General features: G+C 41.4%; 1 protein-coding gene across 2 annotated transcripts in view; it reads left to right on the forward strand.

Annotated features, from left to right (window-relative positions):
• The first annotated feature begins 238 nt into the window (after positions 1-238).
• pdlim5b (PDZ and LIM domain 5b) overlaps positions 239-20,669 on the forward strand; it is a 61,342-nt gene continuing 40,911 nt past the window's right edge. For both annotated transcript variants that reach the window (XM_026943713.3, XM_026943714.3), the window contains exons 1-2: positions 239-366; positions 6,177-6,350. In XM_026943713.3, the coding sequence (XP_026799514.3) occupies positions 6,252-6,350 (99 nt within the window). In that variant the 5' untranslated portion in view covers positions 239-366; positions 6,177-6,251. The remainder of the gene's footprint in view (positions 367-6,176; positions 6,351-20,669) is intronic.

Raw genomic sequence — 20,669 nt, forward strand, 5'->3', positions numbered from 1 at the left:
TTATTCAGTTTTCCTATATTATTTAAAATATATATATTTTCTGTTATATCTTATACTATTCTATGTGTATAAATCTAGCCCCAGGTTTAACTGACAGCGTTTCACAGCCTTAAAAAGGACGACACTGTGTTTATTATAAATGTTTTATCGTTAGCTAAACACTTGATCGCCTCAGTGTTCAGAGAGTCAGTGACGTAAAGAGACAGGAGGGACCGCCCTCACGCCTCTGCCAGCCAATCAGAGTTGAGAAGGAAGAAGCGGAAGTCCAAATTGTCGCCTGGGTTCTGAAGCTCGTCTGAAGTGTCGACGGTTTCAGTTCCACGCGAGCGCGCGAGCGGAGGCGGTAGTGCTTTCTCCTGTTTGCAGGTAGGACTGAGTGAAGCGATACTAATGTAACCGTTACAAAACATTCAGGAAAAGTGTAGGAAAAGTTGTTTTGAATATTAGCTGAAGCTCTGCCAGTTATTAAAAATAACATAACTCGTGCTGTTTTTCATTTGTGGACGTTTATAGGAGAGAAATTGGCCATGAAGAAACCAGTTTTTAGGTTGTTTTGTTGTAGTTCTTCAGCTTCAGGGGTGAGAGATAGTTAGAAAAATGAGTAAACACCGGTTTGTGTTTGGAAAAATATCAAGCCCTGAACACCTACAATACGTATATATCACTCTTTAATACAAACCGGGTTTGAATTATTACCACACATCTATTTATTTATTTATTTAATTGTTTATTTATTTCTTTATTTGAGGAAGTTGAAGCTCATGTGTCAGCTATCTGGGAAGTGAGGTGAGGTGAGCTAACTGTCCTGCCTCTGAAATAACACTTTACTCACTGCAGTGCTAACAAGGAACAAGGAAAAGAGTAGAGTTTTATTTAAAACATACTTGCCAATTTTTTTTTTTTTAAAAGCCAAATGCAGTTATGTCACTTTTATAGTACAGTTTGTACATTATGTAGTACTGTTTAGAAAAGGGTGCAGTTCATGCAACCTGAAAGCCTTTATAATCCTCTAAAGTGGCTCCTGTTTGCAAATACAATCCATTTAGAAATACAATAATGAGCAGATTGCTTTCCAGTCAGGTTTATAGTGCTACCTTGGATGTTTTAGTGGGAAAAAAAAAAAAAAACACATTATGTATAGTTACTTGTTTAAAGACTCTTAAATGGAGTATTAAATTTCCCTGATTTCTTTTAAGCTTAATTCTCTATTATAATTCTCAGGGTTGATTAATATGCGACCATGCTGTGATCTCATTTATAGCAATTAAATTATTTTGTGAATTTCTTTTGCCCAGCTGTGCTCGACTGTGTGTGTGTGTGTGCGCGTGCGTATATGTGTGTGTGTGTGTGTGTGTGTGTGTGTGTGTGTGTGTGTGTGTGTGTGTGGCTAATGACAGGATATTCACAGGGTGTTTGCACACTGAGTGTAAACCAGGTGTTGTTCCATCTAGCCCTGTTAGATGTCCCAAACCCATTAAAGCTTTAAAAGAAGGCTAGCATGAGGCAGGCAGGTGAGACTGCAGATGTATTTTAGCTGAACAGTCTGAGACGAGTGCGATGTAACCGATTACAAATGCGTTATTTGGAATTAGATCGCAAGTTCAAATCCCGATGATGATGCAGCCATCCATGGCTGGGAGTCCTAGAGAGTCCAAGAGAGCAGATTTGCTCCTACCAATGCTCTCTGGGTGGGAGGGATGGCATACACATTCTCCCCTGTCAATCACAGCGACACTGGCCAATCACGGGCGTCTGTGAGCTCATGTATGCGTAAGAGGGTAGATAGCGCTTTCCTCGGCGTGTGTTACGTTGCCCTCCGATGCAGCAGGAGCAGCAGTTTGAAAAGATGCACTTGGCTGGCTTCACGTGTCTTGGAGCGAGCACATGATAGCCTTCGTCCTCCCTCATTGGTAGCTGTCATATGATAGAGAACAGCTGACTATATTGGCTAAAGAAAAAAAAAACAGGATCACAACCTATGATATTATTGCAATTATATTTCATGCTGGTTACTAAAAAGAGCAACTTGTCTATTTCTGAAAATATAGCTCTACCAGGAAACATAACCTCAAAGAAAAAGGATAAGAGAGACATACCAGAGTACTGTAGATGCAGGTAGTGGCATTGTGCACTGGAAGTTGAAGAATCAGGAACATGGCAAATGAAAAAATTGAAAAATTACATTTATCTGTGTGACAAATCATTTTTTTTTTTAAATTAAGATTGAATGTGTTTCAAATACGGAGCTCTTAAAGGCAATAGGCCTAAATGTGACATGATTACATTTCCGGCTAACACCTAACCAGAACAAAAGAGCATAAAGAGTTACAATTAGACATGATAGTTGCATTAGAACTAGTACTGTACAAAGGTCAAGGAAGGTGTTGATGATATTTTGCAGATATGACATTGTTTGGAAAATCCCCTTATCACGCAAGAGTCAGAATATGTTTTTGGCAGCGCGGCATATCAGCACAATAGTTGCTTTGTGCAGAGGTCATGTGTGTGTTAATGTGTGCAGCCTGAAACAGGCCAGGTAAATATTAAACATTGACATGTGGGGCTGAAAGTCCAGCTCAGTTAAAAGCTTTCTTCACTTTATATCTCATTCATTAATATACACGGATGTTTTTGCTAGCTTTTACATATAATTACATTATATTTTTCAACACAATCTGTGTGACAGCACTAGTTACCACAAACTACATTCAGATACAGGATGTGACACGACTGTAGAACTGAAAATTAAAAACAGCAGCACTCATACTGAAACAATTATATATAAATAGTTTAAAATCTGATGATGAGATTAATTGTGCGAGGCGCTAGTACGAAGAGCTGCCTTACTGCATTCGGATCGGTCGAACCTGCTTTTTTTGGCAGATTGTATTTTTGGCTTGGTTCATACACCAGCACACTGGGGGCTGGTTATTATGGCCATTACTGCACCAGTTCCAATCCCCCCTCAAAGAAATGTGGTCATTGTTGGTGAGCTCAGCTTCGGTAAGCCCCGGCTTTCTGCGATGAGCCTTTGCTCTGCACGTTTACTCTGTACTCGAGAAACGCCGACTGGATTGGAACGATGAGGGTGCCTTCCAGCTTACACGCAGCTGTAGATCAGTTATGGCCATGGTGACAGACACATAAAGTCATCTATTTCAGGCCACACGGTTTTCTCCTGCCTTCTGTCAGAACAGAGAGGATGCTGCAAGTAGCAAGACGAGTTCGGGAGATTTGTTTTGGCGGCAGAATGTGTTCTCAACCTCTGACTGGGAAATCAGTATAAGATACTTGCACATGGGAAATAATCGCTAATGAAAGTGATCTCAGCTTAATAGTTTCTGTCTGGTTCCCCAGAATCATCAGATAAGCCATTCTTATCTCACATTAGTTCCTTCTTTTTCTACATTTTGTTTAATTGTTCAAGTCTGTGGTTCTCAGAGTGGGGTCCAAGATGTCCAGGCGTCTGTGAAGCATATCCAGATGGTGGTTTTTTTTTTTTTTTTTTTTTAATTTATTTTGAATTTGTTAGAATGCTTGAAATTCTAACCCATTAAGTTGTTATATTTAGAATCGTGTTCCTTCCACGGTTCAAGAGAGAAAAATTGATGGATTGGAAATTGATGATTTTAGGAGTAAAAATCTGTGTAGCTGCAATACATAGCCAAAATATTATTGTACATATTTAAATAATGAATCGAATCTTTGCTCCGTGAAATTCATTTTACAGTTTAACGTCACTGACTGCAAAAAAATAAATAAATAAAAAATCGTTGCAAATCCTTCCTTTAAGCGATTTAGCTTAAAAGCTTCATTCTGTAGCTAATGCCCCAGGTCATGTTTCAGCATATCTCCATTGTGAGACTATAGTAAGCCACTTAGCCTTTCTGTCCTTTAATTACACGTGGATTCTTCCACTAGAGCGTTCCCAGAGGCTCAGTGGTTTCGCTGCTTATCGTTTCTCTGCATCTCAGTACGATAGCCATCAGAGCAGCTAATTCCTAAGTTCCTAATCTGGATGAGATCAACCCAAGACAAAGCAGGTTAGATCATTAGTCAGTTTCTGAAAGCCATTTGTTTTCTGATGCTGGTTATCTGCACACATCAGAAAACCATTTCATTTCGTTTGTTTTTATGAGGCTCAGCTTGTTTCTCAGGGCAAGGCTACCTCGGTGCGTTTCCGCCCTTACAGGAAGAGGAGTGAGGAAAGAAACCACAGTGAGAGGAACCACTTTTTTTTTTTTTTTAAACAGCTTTTTTTTTTTTTGTGAGCACCTGATGTGCTGAATAAAGTACACAACTAAAGACACTAAAGCAGTGTCCTCTAAATTCTGTCTGGATGCTGTTAATTCTATAAAAATTAAATGATAAATATCAGATGATGTACGTTTGCCACATTTACCTGATGACTGTGTGCCCTCAGTTTGAACCCAGATGCTGGACAGCTCTCCATTTAAAGCCCTTCACTAGATTTAGCAGACCTCTGACCCTTATCAGAGACACGACCCTAACGCTCGTCAATGCTGACTTTCGTTCTCATCAAAGCCACGATAAAGCCCGAGGCACGTTCGACAGAGGAGCATCTGGTACACTGGAAAACAGCTGCTCAAAGAGAGCTACGTGTAATTAGCCATATGCTGGGATAAATTTTCATATTCTGATAATTGTCTTATGTTTTATGGAGTTGGCATGCACTACATGTTCTTTCTCCTTAAGACTGACTTAGTTACAGCTTTACCTCTGATTGTTACAAAGCACTGACAGTGGACCTCCTTCCAAAAATGGTAACAAACATCTCCTGACAGAAAACTGAAAAGAATTGCAGATGTTTTTAATCTGTTTAGGAGCAACATCTGCCATACAAGTCCCTGTGTCAGCTGTGTTTTGAGCTGTCCATGATAACAACATTGTGTGCGTTGATGATAAACGATTATCAGTACCTTTTTGTTTATTTAGTGCTGACTTTCCAGATGCAGCTCGTAAAGGATGAAATCGCCTCCAGGCCTTTCGAAGAGTGTTTTTAGAATAGACACTTTAAAATATCGCCGTGACCCCTGTGATCTTTCGGGAAACAGGATCCCTAGGTAGGCAGCATTTTTAGGACATAGTTGTAACCTTGAGATAAAGTCTTTCAGCATGAGGTTCTCTCCAAGGATTCTCTCCAAATCCCATTGAGTGGGAAATTTTTAGTTCTATAATCATCAGTATTACACTGTGGAAACATTCCTCGTCAAACCCCCCCGCTCTCTAATCCTCCCCTCTGGTATGTTTATGTTTGGACTATGTTGGAGTTTAACAGGGTTTCTCCTTCACAAACAGCGCCTCTGCTCTGCCACCGCTCTTAAAATACTTGACCGGGTGCACCCGAGGAAGTATAAATAGTTCTCGCCCCACTGTTTTAGCCTGTGTTGTAAATTTGTTTTGGTATTTTGAATTTGTTAGAAGTTGTTTTAATTTGCTGTCTTGGTTTTATTTATACCACAGTGCTGTTGGATTCTCGAACCTGACTGGTCAGTAAGTAATGAATTTTCTACAACAGCAGCTCTGACAGTCGTTCCGCCTGTAACAGGGACTTCTTCTGCATAAAATGAGGCTAATAATAAACAGATTTAAAAAAAAAAAACATTTAATCCTTGATATGGTGAAGCTTTCAGTAATGGTTAGGGTTTAAGTAACATTTATGGAAGGAGTCTCCAGTGTCAGCACTTTGCAACAGTAAGTCAAGTAAATTTTCAGACACGGGAAAGTCTTCAAGATGGAGGACTGTGCGCTTTACGCTTTACTCGCTAACATGACAAGCTGTTTAAATAGATAAAAACTATATGTCGCTTATGAATAACTTGAAAATTGTACTTGTTGGAAAATTAGTGTGGTCTAAGAGGAGTACAGTACTTTGGGATATGCTGTTACTGGAAATCCACACCACCCCATCATTGATTGTTTTCCTAAAACAGCAAGCCCCCAAGTGTTTCATTCCTCAACTCAAGCCTTTGTTCACATTGGACTTTCCTGTTTTTCAGTCTAAGTGGAATAGTGTAGGGTGCTGGGTGTTGAAATGACAAGCTTGTTTCAATGCATAATGTCACGTTAGTGTACTTTGTAACAGCTAGTTGGACGACTGACCTCTGCTTGAGTGATAAAAATGTAATCTTTTTTTTGTTTCTCTTGCTTCACAGGTTTTAAGTTTGCTGAAGTTTGGAAGTGCTTGATCCTTCACACACACATACACACACCCTGACAACCGGACCACCATGAGCAGCAATTACAGCGTGTCCCTGATCGGACCCTCGCCCTGGGGCTTCAGACTGCAGGGGGGCAAAGACTTCAGCATGCCTCTCACCATCTCCAGAGTGCGTATCTCACAATGCGCTTCTTTTAAGCTTTAATTCATACCGAATGATTTCGAGAGGAGGACAAATCTCTCTCATAAGTCCACTGGTTCAGTTAATGTTAGAATGTTAATAAGCAGTGCTTATTATAAGCACATGATGCACACACACAAGAGCATTGTGGTCTCTCAGTCTCACACACACACACACACACACACACACACACACACACACACACACACACACACACACACACACACAAAACCAGTTCCATGATGCTCAGAGTGCAAGAATAGCAGACACGATCCCGAGCTATTAGGTGATGACACAGATACCATTATGCAGCTCATGCTCACTTCGATCACACTCTTCACTTTTTCCCTTTTATCTCTCCCCCCCGTTCCATTTTTATCTTCCATATCCATCGTGGAAGAACATGGCTAAGCCTGTTCTCAGAAAAGAGATATATTTGTAATTTCAGGGACTTCCTAGGTGTTACATGGAAGCGCTATAAAAAGCTTGATGGTGATTTTAGAGCTCTCACATAGGCCGTTTTTTGGCTGTAGAGGCAACAGGGAATTTCTGGCAGGAAGGCATGTTTGTGTTTGTGTTTCTCTGTTTCTCTGGACATTGTCAATCCAGTGTTTACTCTCGTAGGAAATAAGGCATGTCAAAAGTGAAAGCTCAAATGAGCATGTTAGAAGGTTTCTTTAATGCAACGTGGATTTGTTTTGGCTTCAAAACCATTTCCAGAAATTCTCACCTTGGGAGCTCGGTTTAAGCTCGCGCCATCTGGCTCATTGTTGCTCCTGTGATTGACTTGTGATTGCACCTAATGTTCGCAAACAGTGGAGGAAACTTCCTTTTCTTGGAAGTTGCTTCCTCAGATAGGAGCCCTAAACATGTCTTGCTCTTGGCTTCAGCTTCAGAATCTGAGATGAACCTGTCTACAGAGGCAGCACTGGAACTCTTTAGGGTCAGCCATGTTCTCTTTGCTGATGTGGAAACCCTGTATATCGCGAGGAGCCTATCTGCTCCTATAAATCCAAGCTCATCTCTGGCAGGCGGTGCTTGTTGGTCCGAGGAGAGCGCGGAGCTACTGGCACGCTCGCTTGCAGTGAAGAATGGACTCTGCACTGATGAATAGCTAAAGTTAGAGTATATGTATGGATGGTGTGGGAGGATAGATCTGAGCCACACTCAGATGTGGCTGATACAGGTCTTGCCTGAAGGTGTAGATCTGCTTTTCTTCAACGTAATAGCCTGTAATGTGAGGTGACAGGTCTTACATAAACATCTGTCTGTGGAAGTACAAGGTGGGAGGGAAAAAGGCAGCAGGAGAAAGACTTGGGAAATTTATGTGGATGTTTGTTGAGGCATATCTGTTCCAATATCTACACTGTTCTTGGGGTTCTTTGAAGGAAGCTTGCACATGGATAGCCCACCCAGATGGAGCTCTGTCGAGATGTTCCTCAAGCTCCTGAGCACTCCATGTTTTCAGGATGGTCAAGACAGCAGTGGAAGCATACCAACTGGCTTCTAGAGCCCTTTTATGGGAAAGCGGCATAGATGAGCATTGCGTGAGAAGTAAACTAACTCTGATGGAGTGTGGTAGACTTAAACGTTACTCTTTCCTTGTGGACATACCACAGCCACTCACTTTCAGCTCGGCTGGTCAGTGTATCTGATTTCTAGTCGCTTTTAGCGAAATAGTTTATCTCCTGAAAGTATTTACAAGGCTCTGAAGATTTTAAAGGGGCTTCAATGTCTGATTTTGCCTTTTTACAGATGGAGCAGTTACTGTTAATGTGTGACAGGCCATCCTGTGGCTGTATAACGTGTCTCTATTTGCCATAAAACCCACCCTGTAAGTGCACAAGGACACACAGAGCCATGAAAGCAGGATTGTGACGCACAAGAACCAAGCTCTATGGAAGATAATGGCTCTTCCTGTCAGAGGAAGTTCCTTATACTCTCCAGACAGGCACAGATGGGGTGAGATGGAAAGATGCTGGTGTTAAAGTCAAGCTTGGCTCACTGAAAAGAATTAAACTGATAATTTGTTTCATTTCTTCTCCTGAAAGCCTTATATGGTCTGGTGGTGTACAGTTGGCCTTAAAACTTGGAGGAAATGATCTCCGGTTGATTTATTTTTTATTTTATTTTACACAACCCATTTGTGCCTTTTCCTTGCTCCATTATACAGCACCCACTGTGTTAAATTGTGTCAGCATTTGAAGAGCCTGTGTTCCCAGGACGATGGCTGTGTGGGGCCACACCCTGAATGTGTTAAGGCCTGAAGCACATGCCTGAGTTTCACACTCATAAAACAGCTAAACATAAAAACGTGCCAAGCCAGAACCACCTTTCCGTGTCTGCTTTGTGGGTGTATGCAACATTTAGCGTATCACTATGACATTTAGCATCTTTGTCCAATTGATCTCAGCACCAAGATAAATAATGGTGTGAGTATAGATATCATTTTTGCAACCATAGGATTTGCAGAAGGTTTTGCAGATGGAAACAAGATATGATGAAAAATTAAACCTGAATTAACTTCTGTCTGGGCTTTGGCTTGGTGCGGTCCTGAGGGCAGTGTAAGTTACAGAAAGTGAGACAAAGACCAAATGTGTTTGATTTATTACGTGGTTCAACTGACTTGACAAGGATTAGGATTGCGAAACGAAATTCTCAAGCAACTGGAAAACAGTACAGTGCGATTACTGCCATCCTGCAGTAATATGACTTGCAATCTGCAGTAATCCTCAAAAACTCCTTAAAGAATTAAGGTCGTAAAATCAGTGAGCTTTGCGAACATCAAAAGATTTTTCAGATGTGCTTTTCCGGGTGTGGTGCTCACTTCCTGCCACTGCCTATGAAGCATATACCCAAGTCAACAGCACAGTCTTGAGCCACCAGAGTCATTCTCATGATCAGTCGATTCATACTGTGTCGCCACAGTCTCCAGTGAAAGAGTCACTACCTTCCTTCTACTTCCTAATCTGCACACCAATTATTTTCTCAACAAACAGCATGGCCTATCACAGCTGAGTGAGTACATGTGTCGATTTCCCAGCATATAACACTACTGGTTACAGTGGGAGTTCTCCGTAGGGTATCTTGTGGTGACTAGTGAAAGGCATGAATAAATTCCAACAAAAAATGACTCATTCAGTAAAAATAGCCAGATCTCATTTAATGGTAGAATGTGTGTAGGGCTGCCTTGTGTCTCCCTCTCAGGGTAGATTTTACAGTAGGAGGAGTTCTTCAGAGGGTATCTGGTGGTGACTAGTGAAAGGCATGAATAAATTCCAACAAAAAAATGACTCATTCAGTAAAAATAGCCAGAACTCATTTAATGGTGTGTAGGGCTGCCTTGTGTCTCCCTCTCAGGGTAGATTTTCTCAGGCTTGATCCTGGAGTACCACTGCCCTGCACATTTTGGTTAACAATATACTGAACTATACTATATGGCCAAAAGTTTTCCCAAACTGTTGCCACAAATTTCAAAACACACAATTGTCTAGAATGTCTTTGTATGCTGTAGCATTAAAATTTACTTTCACGGGAAGTAAAAGTAAGGCCCAAACCTGTTCCAGCATGACAATGGCCCTGTACACAAAGCGAGTTCCATGCAGGCATGGTTTGGCAAGGTTTGTGTGGAAAAACTTGAGTGGCCTGCACAGAATCCTGACCTCAACCCCACTGAACACCTTTGGGATGAAAAGGAACACTAACTTCACATCAGGCCTTCTTGCTGGACAGCAGTGCCTGACCTCTTGTGCTCTTGTGACTGAATGAGCAAAAATCCCCACAGCTGTGGTCCAAAATCTAGTGAAAAACCTTCTCATGTCCATATATGTATATGTGCATGTTTGCTAACTAACTGCTGGCAAAACAATATTGCATTTTTCTAAATATTTTTTTAGTTTTCCTAAGCCCCCCCTCCTGCACATACATGAGCTCATAGACGCCCATGATTGGCTAGCGCTGCTGTGATGATTGACGTGGGAGAGAGCATGCCCCTCCTACCCAGAAAGCATGGCCATTTTTGCTCTCTTGGCTGCCGGGATTTGAATTTGCAATCTCCTGACAATAGGGCGAACGTCTTTTTTTTTTTGTTGCACCACTCAGGAGCCAGTACAAATTTTAACATTGCTTCCAATTGCATTGTTGCTTCCAATAAATAAATGTTTTATAAATATGTCACGATAAATGTAATATCTCAAAAGTGTGTATTGTGGCAGTTTATCATGATATCAATGTTATATTGTCTTAGTGTACAGCATAGTAATGTTTTGCTGTAAGTAGGAGGCAAGGACAGTGAATTGGAAGCCTTTTAGGATTTGGCCTATCTTTACATTACATGCAAGTAAATGAATCGTAACATTCAACAAGGGTAACTCGGTGGTGGAAATACCACCAAAATGTAAATTAAGATCACGCTTAATGACAATTAATTTGCTAAGTCACATCCCCTGGAAAAGCAAAAACTCTGATCCGTATTCTTCCACCCTGCTTCCACTGCTGCTTATCCCATCCCGACCAGGAGCCGCGCAGTCCGAGGCCGACCGAGACAGCTGCCTCTGTTGCTCTTGGAGCTACAGCAAAACACTGTTGCGTCCATGAGCTCAGGCACCACAGTGCTCTCTTTGTTTCCTAGCTCTCGAAGCCAGGCCTGGATCCCGAAAGCGCTGTTTAGTTTATAAAGTAACTGATGGAGGCAGGTTGCTGGACGTCTCTGATGGAGAGGCCTCAGTTGACGTGTCCTGACTAGGGAGAGGACGAGAGCCGAGACTCAGACTTCCTGACAGCTTTATGAGGAAAAAAGACAGCCAGGTGCTATGACTAGAACAGAAGTCTGGAAATGATGTTTCAGTTGTGAGAGTTCACAATATGGGGAAGATTGGCAGATGGATGAGGAAGAATGGATGAGGAAAGAATTTCATCTCTGGAATTATTATGCCGCTTAGATAGGCTTTTTTAAATTACTTATGGCCGATTTATTTATTAATATACTCTGGAGCTGATTGTGACATCAGGCTTGTTCCAGCATTATGGAGCTTGGACACCAAGACCACACAAGATAAACAGCCCGTAACCCTGACAAGAATAGATCCTTATGCAAATGGGAGCATGCCTCAGTGGTCATTGCCTTGGCGTAAATTTTCCATATTCATTTACGTTCCGTTAAGATCTATTAGAACCGTTTTTAAATCTCTCTGTCGACAGCAGCGCTCTATTTTAAAACGCTCTTTGTCAGCTGGGGAATGTTCAAATGCACTATTCTTGTGTGCAGGGTGTATTCCAAGACTCCCGTAGCATGACGCTGCTTTTGCACAGCTACAGGATGTCCACTGACCTTTCCCAGATGAGTCTTTTGTTGTTTAATCTCCTGTGGGTGACAGGGTTTTTTTTTTTTTTTTTTTGAGAATATATAACAGAGAACATGTTAACTCCACAGCATACTACCATGGCAATGTACAATTTCACTCCAGAGGCTGTACATAAATATGTATTCCTTGTGGTGAAACAGACTGATTAGAATAGATTAGAATGATACGGCTCAAATCACAGCAAAGCGGTTTAGAAGACTAATTATTTGGGATGATTAGCGATAATTAGCAAAGTGCATATTTGCCAAGGTGGTCTAATGGACTGGGATTCACTGATTACGAATGATTATGACTCATTTTGTTTTTGTTGTGTAATTTCCGTACAAATTGAATTATGTTGCAAATTCAATCCCTTTTTTTTTTTCCATCCCGTGTGCTTACAGTTATATTCCGAGCTACAAATACACAATAAGCTTAGCTCTGTTCTCTAAGAATATTACTTTCATTGGAATCTTTACAGATAGGAGAGTTTGGTATGGCATGATTAATATACGTGAATAGTCTAGTGTATCTTTCAGCGGTCTATATCTGGTCAGGGCTTGCCCTTTTGTCCGGGGCTGTTACACGGCATTGCTAACCAGCCTACCGAATCAGATCATATTGTGCTTGGATGTCGAAGCTCAGTTTGGCAGGACGGCGCAGGTTTTTTTATACTGCTCGACAGCTGTGCGTTGCTGGCGATTAGGAGAGGAAGGAAACGGGTGTCTTGTGCCGTCTCCCTCCATCATATTAATCACAATCACCACTTTTCAGGAACACTTGATAGCGTTATCTCTCCCAGTCCTGCTCCTGCCCATTGTGAGGATCGTTAATTATAGTCGTAGATTAAAAGCCACTTCTTACACAGGCTTGGATAGAGTTTCCCTGAGTTTTTGAGTCAGCCCAGGGTCAGGGGGGCTTTTGCGGTTGAAGATCTGTAGGTCCTACAGCCCCTCCCCCCTTTTTTATAGCCTCCCATTTCTCTAGCTTTCTCTAGAAACACTGAACAAATATGCGCTAATTTTAGCTCAACCCTGTATTCCCTGGCTGGTGTTCTTCCCTCCTCACCTCTTATTCTGGTCTCTTGTATGGCTGGAATGCTTTTATACTGCATCCATGTGATTGGAGTATATACAAACTGAGTGTCTGGGGGTGATTGCGTGGAACAAATCCATTCAGAGCAATACCACATTACACAGTTTAGTTAATTTAAAAGAACAAAAAGACCTTGGTGATGAATGGTTTCCAGTGGGTTCTGGGTCATATCAGCCTCGAATTTTCAGCTAACTTGGTAAAACTGAAATATTCCACTGAAGTATTCCAATTATTTATTATTTTTTTTTTGGGAAGTTAAATACTTTTTGTTTATACCACAGCGCTGTTGATATCTCGAATCTGATTGGCCAGAAGGTATCAGTTTCTCTGAAAGTAGTACAAGGCAAATCACATAAACCAATTTTTTAAAAAAAAGGAAGGAGTCTCCAGTGTCAGCACTGTCAACAGGCAAAGGATTTTGTGGTTTGCGCTTTCTCTGTAACATAACTTGCATTTTTTAATTTTATTAACTCCAAGAGAGAAAGAAAAGAGATAGGCACCACTATAATGCAAGAGATGACTTGTTTCGTCATGTTCCACATAATTTAATGAAACTATAAACAGATAAAAAGTATGATTTAATTATTTAACAAATACATTTAGGAATAAAACACCTTGTGGTGGTAAAAGTAACTCTGCTTTCTGTCAGGCTGCTTCACACCACCCACCTGTTGATTAATTTCCTATAACAGCACACCCCTAAGTGGTTTATTCCTTACATATAGCTGACAAAATCTAAAACCAGGTAATGTCACAGAAGTATGTTAACCTGGGGACTCATTTGAAATGAACCTGCCATCATGTATTAGGGTGTGTGTGTGTGTGTGTGTGTGTGTGTGTGTGTGTGTGTGCGCATTTTGGGGGGTTGGGGGTCGTGACGTCGGCACAGGCAGCGCACCCGAGCCTTATGGATGAGTTCAAAGCCCAGAATAGTCCTCGCAAAAAAGATCAGGCTCGTCTCACAGCACATTGCCAAAGGGCACTGTGGCTTTGGCAATAAAGTGCACAGATGTTTTCGAGACAGTTCCTAACTGCCTTTTTGAGGGCGAAATACTTTTGGGGTTGATTATTAGACCGACATGCGGAGAAACCGCACCAGCTATTTCCAACTCTGCATTAGCCTCGACCACTCGAAATTACCGCTGGATTGTAAGGCAGCTCCTACAGTCTGAAGAACTATTTAAGAGACTAATGCAACTATAAACGTCTACATTATGCCCTGTCAAAATTATTTATAGAAGTGAGGTGAATTTTCCCGAGGACATAGGCATATTAAGTACTTTCGACTTACTCAAATGGCACAGACTGTAGTCCTGTGGCAAACATGAAAGATGTATTTCAAGACAAAATTGGAAGGTTCGACTTCCCGCAAAACTGTTAAGGGAAAATTATTTCAGTCGCATCCAAACTGAGGAGAATTTATTTTGTTAAAAAGCGATGGATAAAAAAAGTCCTTCTTGAAACACTTCAACTTTTCTGTGAGGTTCCGTTGGCGTACGATCTGTGATGAGTGGCTGATTTTGTTTTATAAAAATTGCTCTCATTCAGTTGAACAAATACCAAAAAATACCGATGCTGATTGTCAAGGTCTGGATCCAGCTGAAGTTCAGGGAAACGCTATAGCTGTCCCAAACAGTGCTGCTGATAATGAATAGACCATGAGAGGATTGCTCAAATAGCTCTCAGATGTGCTTTCTCTCAGGAGAACTCTGTCCATGTGGTCCGTTTATTCTAGAAGTGCAGAAAGAGTTATACCTGCATTTCTTCACGAGGCCATGATCAGTGCCGTTCTGGTGATAAGTCTCAGGCCGTGTGTACTTCTGAGAGCCATATGCACAAAGTGGTGATTTATTACGATTGGCAGCGCAGTCGGTTTGACAGTAAAAATGTCCGCGTTGATTAGATGCCTGATTTAAAGGGTTGTGGTTGTGTTTATATTGTGTGTGTGTGTGGTTATTACAGACAGCCATTAATGGACTATAGTAGGGAGTCTGGAGCAGCATTCTAGAGACCGGAGCCAAAAGAACCACTAGGCTGTACAATACAGCCCTTGAATGCTCACTTTTTCATATCTTATTCTCTGTTTTACACACTAACACACTTACTAACACATTTACACCCTGAAGGGAATTTGTGTGTCTCTCCAAGGAAAACTTTTGGTGTGTTTCATCAGCCAAGGACCACCAATTTTTACAGTAAGTGGCAATGTGACTGATGAGGCAGAAGATATATCTTTTCCTGTAGCCTGTCGACAAACATCTTGTTTACTCAGCACAACATAAATCTCTAAGATCTTTCAAAGACAGGACACCATGAACATCATAACTATATCTTGCTCTGAAAAGCTTACTGTGTTTAAAGGTTTGTTTTCTTACTGTAAACCACCGCACAGAAGTGTGCATACATGGAAATGCAGAGAGCAACCTGCAAGATTCTGAAGCTTGTGACCAGAAAAGTGTACTAAAGCTACCAGATATTAAGGTATCCTGAAGGAGGAATGTTGGAGAGAAAGGTTGAAACTGATTTTGTTTTGTGTGTGTGTTTGTGTGTGTGTTGCCAGTACGAGTGTATCAGGTACTACAGGATTTTGGGTGGGCTCCAGTCAGTAAAAAAATGCACCTATATGGTTGGTGAAAAAATGGTACGAGGCAGGTGCAGGTAATAAAATGGCAGCTCCGGGTAGCACAGTGCTCCTTTTATTTCAGCTTAGCCAGTCTACAAAAAGTTAAACTACCCTGAACTCCACCGCAGGTCCTTGAATTCGCAACAAAACATTTCAGCACCGTGTTCATCTGGTTTTAATCCGCAGTGTGGCAAGGGTGCCAAGTAAAATCCCATCCATCATTCCTCTGTGCCGCTCTGTTCTTTTTTTTGATATACGACATTTACCACGTTGACTACTAATTGTGGCAGATTGCTGTGGTATAAAAGGAATAAATCTTCAGGATATGCTTTTATTGGAAAATAAGCCAGTTTATTTATGTGATAACTGTAAATATAACACCCTGTCGTGTTCTATTCCTTATTTATTTAATCACCATTCTGTATTTTTTGTTTTCTCCGTATCACTGTTAGGGATTAAACTATATCAAAACACAAGAAACTACAGGTATTTAAAAATCTTTACTAGCTGTGTACCTATCCCTGTAAAAGCACTAATTAGAAAAGTAATGAGAGAATAAAGAGGGGAAGAATTTTTTTTTTTTTTTTTTTTTTTTTTCTTCACCTTCCTGGGAGGAATTTTAGAATTGTCCTTCTCTCAATAGGTATTCACATTCCAGTCTGGCTCATTAACCGAGCCTGCATGCATCCTGTTGACAACGGAAAATGGCCAGTTTCCACAAGCGTATACAATGTTACAGTAACTGACATCTACTGCGAAGGAGCACATTGAAAGAATGACGCGCACACACCCACACATACACACACACATGATTTTGATTACAGCATCCTATGTATGTACACCCAGTCATTTGCCGTAGTGTTTAGTGGTTTTGCTTCATCACAGTACCACATGGTGATCAGGTGGTTGTTTGACCTCAGCGCCTCCAAGGGCAGTGACTGGTTTGCCTCCACCGGGTGTGCTTTTAGAGCTGGCTTTCTTCAGACCGTGGAATGCTCTGTTTTGTTTACGTTGCCATGGAAGCGGACTTAGAAGTTTCTTTTCTTTAAAGTTTCTCTGGGCCGGCGTGTGCGTGTGCGTGTGCTTCACCGGTTTGACTGAAATGATCACAGGCAGGAAGGCACATAGGAGAAATGCCAAAGGACCAGCGTGGAGAAATACTTGGGCTTGAGTGTTCTCTTCTTACTAAGGTGTTTCTGTTCACAAAAACAACACTCACTGTGCTGCGGTTTTTACATCGTGGATGGATTTGATGCAGCTGGATCACAGCTGGTTCATGTGACCTAAAATGTGCTTTTACTGTAGTTTTTGGCTGGGACAGGCGAAATTAAAAAAAAAAATCAGTGAATTTTTTTTCAGGCTTTTTCACCTTTTTAGAAAAAGATGAGAGCTTGAGTAAGATTAAGATTAATTAATATTTTCTTTGTTACATATTTTGTACAACAGGCGTAAAAGTCTTACGCCATCTGGCAGGCTTCCTGAAGTGATGTAACATTTTTCTTTTGAGAGAAGCCCTGATGATGAGTATATCAGCACCACCCTGTATGCTTCAGCATTCTTACATGTGCTCAGTCCAGGATGACACAATGTCTCTCTCGGGGAGACAACTGGCTTCGGATGCTCGCTTCGCTCCATATAAGGAGCTCACAAGTCTCTTTAAAGCACACGCCAGAGCACTTTCACAATCGTCTTCTGTGCCTAGACGCAGTAAAAATGTGATTCCTGAAATCAGCTGCTGACAGAGAATTGCAGTCGTGACCAACACATCATGTGAAGGGCCTCATAGGAAAACCTCTGTCATTTCTATTCTACTTATGCAGTCGAGCACATTCCTATTCTGCTGCTAAATCCTTCAAGACCTCCAAGATAAATTGTGTAACAAAATTAAGTTACCATAACAGTTACCATATTTCAGCCATTTTGAGGTTATTGGCTTTCTTGTGGTTTTAGAAAAGGGAAGCTCTGTGCCAGACATATTGCCATCATTTTGTGATTTTTTTTTTTTTTTTTTTTTCTGTATTTTTCTAATTCAGTTAGCCAGATTAAAGAGAAATTGTGCTTAACCCCTCAAAGCTTGGAGCAGCTGGTCTGAGACAATTATTGAACTTCACAGAAGCAGACAATAATTAATCATACTAGGGATTAGGTCTGAATCAGGTCTGGGATCCAATGGCACCCAACAAAAAGGTAATTAGAGGAAGAGTAATAAGAAGTAATAAAAAGAGTAGTAAGAGGATTTAAACCATCACAGTGGTTTAAATCATCTAATTGTTTGTTATACAGCCAGTTTAGTAGATTAGACAATATTGTATGTGGTATTGGGTGGGAATTGGATTCAAAAACAGTCCTACACGCACCTCTAAATCATACCTGTCAAGATCTCAAGACTTCTCATTTTGTGGATTTACAGGTGCTCTTTGGAAGATCTGACATCTGTGTGCACGTGATGGATAGTGGTTACGCCGTACACGTGACAGCTGAGTTGTAAAGAAAGTTCCCATAATGTTTGAGCACCAGACCTGCTAGCAACACGAATGTGTTTGGTTTTATTTTAAACTGCACACTCAACCCACTTTGGTTGTCCATAATGTTGAGCATGTTTATCAGCAAGCTTGTTAATATGAAGTTTCATTTGAGTTTGGTTTTTTTGGTTCGCATGTGGTTAGCAGTGAATACAAAAAGCAGCATGAGGAAACTACTGGCTGCAGTCCATGTTGGAACAGAGACCTGTTTAGTTCTGTGTCAATTATGTCTCCAGATAATATCTTTTCAGTTTTTGAGGGTGGTTGTGCATATGCAGGAGTCTGTTTTAGTTTGTTTGACCTGAGCCCTTGGGTACAGACCAAAACAGCTGGTCTGAGACTACTTGAGAGAGGTGGTCTTGGGCTACTTCCAAGCCAACGCTAATGTGGCTTGATTGCAGTGAGGACACGATTTAGCTCTGATTTGACCTGACTGCTAGAAGTGACCAATTAATTAGACCTGCAAGCCAAGCTCAATTTGGTACTTTTCTTTATCTAACGTGGCCAAGACACATTTACTGCACAGGAAAAGAGCCTTTTTGGTCACCTGCCAATCATGACCCACCATCCAGCTCTCTCCTTTCAACGGGAGGGTGAAGGCTAACACGTACTTCCTCTGAGACATGTGAAGCCAGCCAACTGCATCTTTTCGAATTGCCATTCATGCTATGTCACAGGGCAGAATAACACACTCAGAGGAAAGTGCTATCCGCCCTCTTCCGCATACGTGAGCTAACTGATGCCCCGGTTGGCTAGAGAGAGTAGTGTCATCCCTCCTGCCCAGTTTGCTTCTTTGGCTCCTGGCTATGGATGGATGGCTGGGGCATTGTTGGGATTCGAACTCACAATCTCCCACTGATAGAGCAAAAGGACACTTGCAGTTCACTAACCACAGACTTTTTCCTGTAACCCATCACTGAACATTAGAGACTATCTCTGTTTACTCACCAAAAGCCGTTTCAAACTAAAATTTTCTATAACGTTTAAACATGAACAAGGACTATATCCTGCTCTGAAAACTCATTGTGTCAGTGTTCGAAAGGATGGAAGGGCCAATCCAATTGCAGTGTTCAAGATTCTGAAACTTGTGGCCAGAAAAGCGTACAAAAGGTATCAAACACTCCAAGGCCCATGAGCAGAGTGGCTGAGAGTTTTACACTTTTTTGGTCTGCCTTAATTTGTGGAGAATGAAACCAGATAGAACATGGATTAAAGTGAGTTTGACTATGATTTGGGCTGGGTGAAAAAGAGCCCTTAATTGGTGCGCCATAATTTTTTATTTGTGCAATTACACTTATTCCAGTGTGGGTTTTGTTTTTCTCTACCATCATTGTAGTCTTATAAGGTAGGGGAAAAGTTATAAAGGAAGTGTAGAAGAGTTATAAAGTTTTCCCACAGTCCCTACAGAGTAACTATATTATTTAATCAAATGTGCAGTGTTGGTGCATGTGCATTGCTATAGAGAGCTGTTTTGGAAAAATTGCCGAGTCCTGTGTTTTAAGAGTTTTAAGTTATGATCTGTGACACAGATAAGCTCAGTCTGTTTAGGTCCTGGGTGTCCTGATAGACGATAAGGATTCGCTACAGTGTGCACAGTGTGTGCTCTTAGTGCAGAGAAGTGGCATGTGATGCAGTCTCGTTTCGTGATTAGAGGTGTGGGTGATGTGGCATGAAACATTCTCAGACAACTATAAAAGGAGAAAAACTGGGGTGCTCTGCAAGTGGAACAGCCGTCTATTAACATTTACAGCGCCGTACAAATGTAACACGCCAGGGCACGCCTCTCCACCGGCATGGTTTATGCACTGCGGTCAATGTCTACAGAGTGGAAAAAAGGGGAAGTATCTCATCCATTCGGCCATTTCCAGCTGCCAAACACATGTAACAAGAAGCGTTTGGTCACTTTTATACCAAGTCAAACAAAGAATGTTTGTCTCCTTGCTTTCATCTGAGGTGGAACACAGTGCTGTTAAAAAATTTACACACCAAAAGAAGCAGGAGAAGACACACAATTCCGGATCCTAAAATGGAAAATTTGAATGCTTGGAACTGGATGAACAGTTAACATGGTTTATATGAGCACTTGCTTGAAATATATCTTGTTTCGTCTAGTTAAAGGGCTAATTGAAGGGGATTTGGGTTGTTAAAATTATGTAATAGGTGTGTAAGGGAAGACGTGCTGTTTAATTATGTAGGCATGAAGGTTTATATTATGCGAGGCAAGGCAGAGGTTTATAGTATGTATAAAAACAAGACTCATGGGAATCATGACTGGCCATGTGCATGTGTGTGCATGTGTGTTTTTTCCATCTGTGGGAGGGTTCAACTATTTCCCCTGACCTTGTGAATAGACCTTTTTGCCACAGGGTCTCTGGGGGATGTTTGCACCTGCTCCACCCTTGTAGTCATGTTGTCGTAGTTAAACTTGTGACTCATGGCTTCTGGGCAAAAGTCTGGTGAGCAACTGCAGCATCACACGGCTTGAAGCTTTGTGTTCAGGAATCGGTAGCTTCTTGAAAGCGTCCGACTCTGACTCAAAGGTGTCTAGGGAGAAATGTTGAAATTAGATGACGAGGCATATTTCACAGGCTGGAGTTGCTTTTCCTGCTGAGTGCCTTCCTCTGAACTTTACCCTCCTCCTATTGACCCTGTTATTGACCCGTGTCCTGCAGAGCAAACCGTAATAACGTTCCTGGCGAGAGGACGGAGCCTGATAACCAAGTGC

The sequence above is a fragment of the Pangasianodon hypophthalmus genome, chromosome 17 (assembly GCF_027358585.1).
Source record: "Pangasianodon hypophthalmus isolate fPanHyp1 chromosome 17, fPanHyp1.pri, whole genome shotgun sequence".
Taxonomy (NCBI): domain Eukaryota; kingdom Metazoa; phylum Chordata; class Actinopteri; order Siluriformes; family Pangasiidae; genus Pangasianodon; species Pangasianodon hypophthalmus.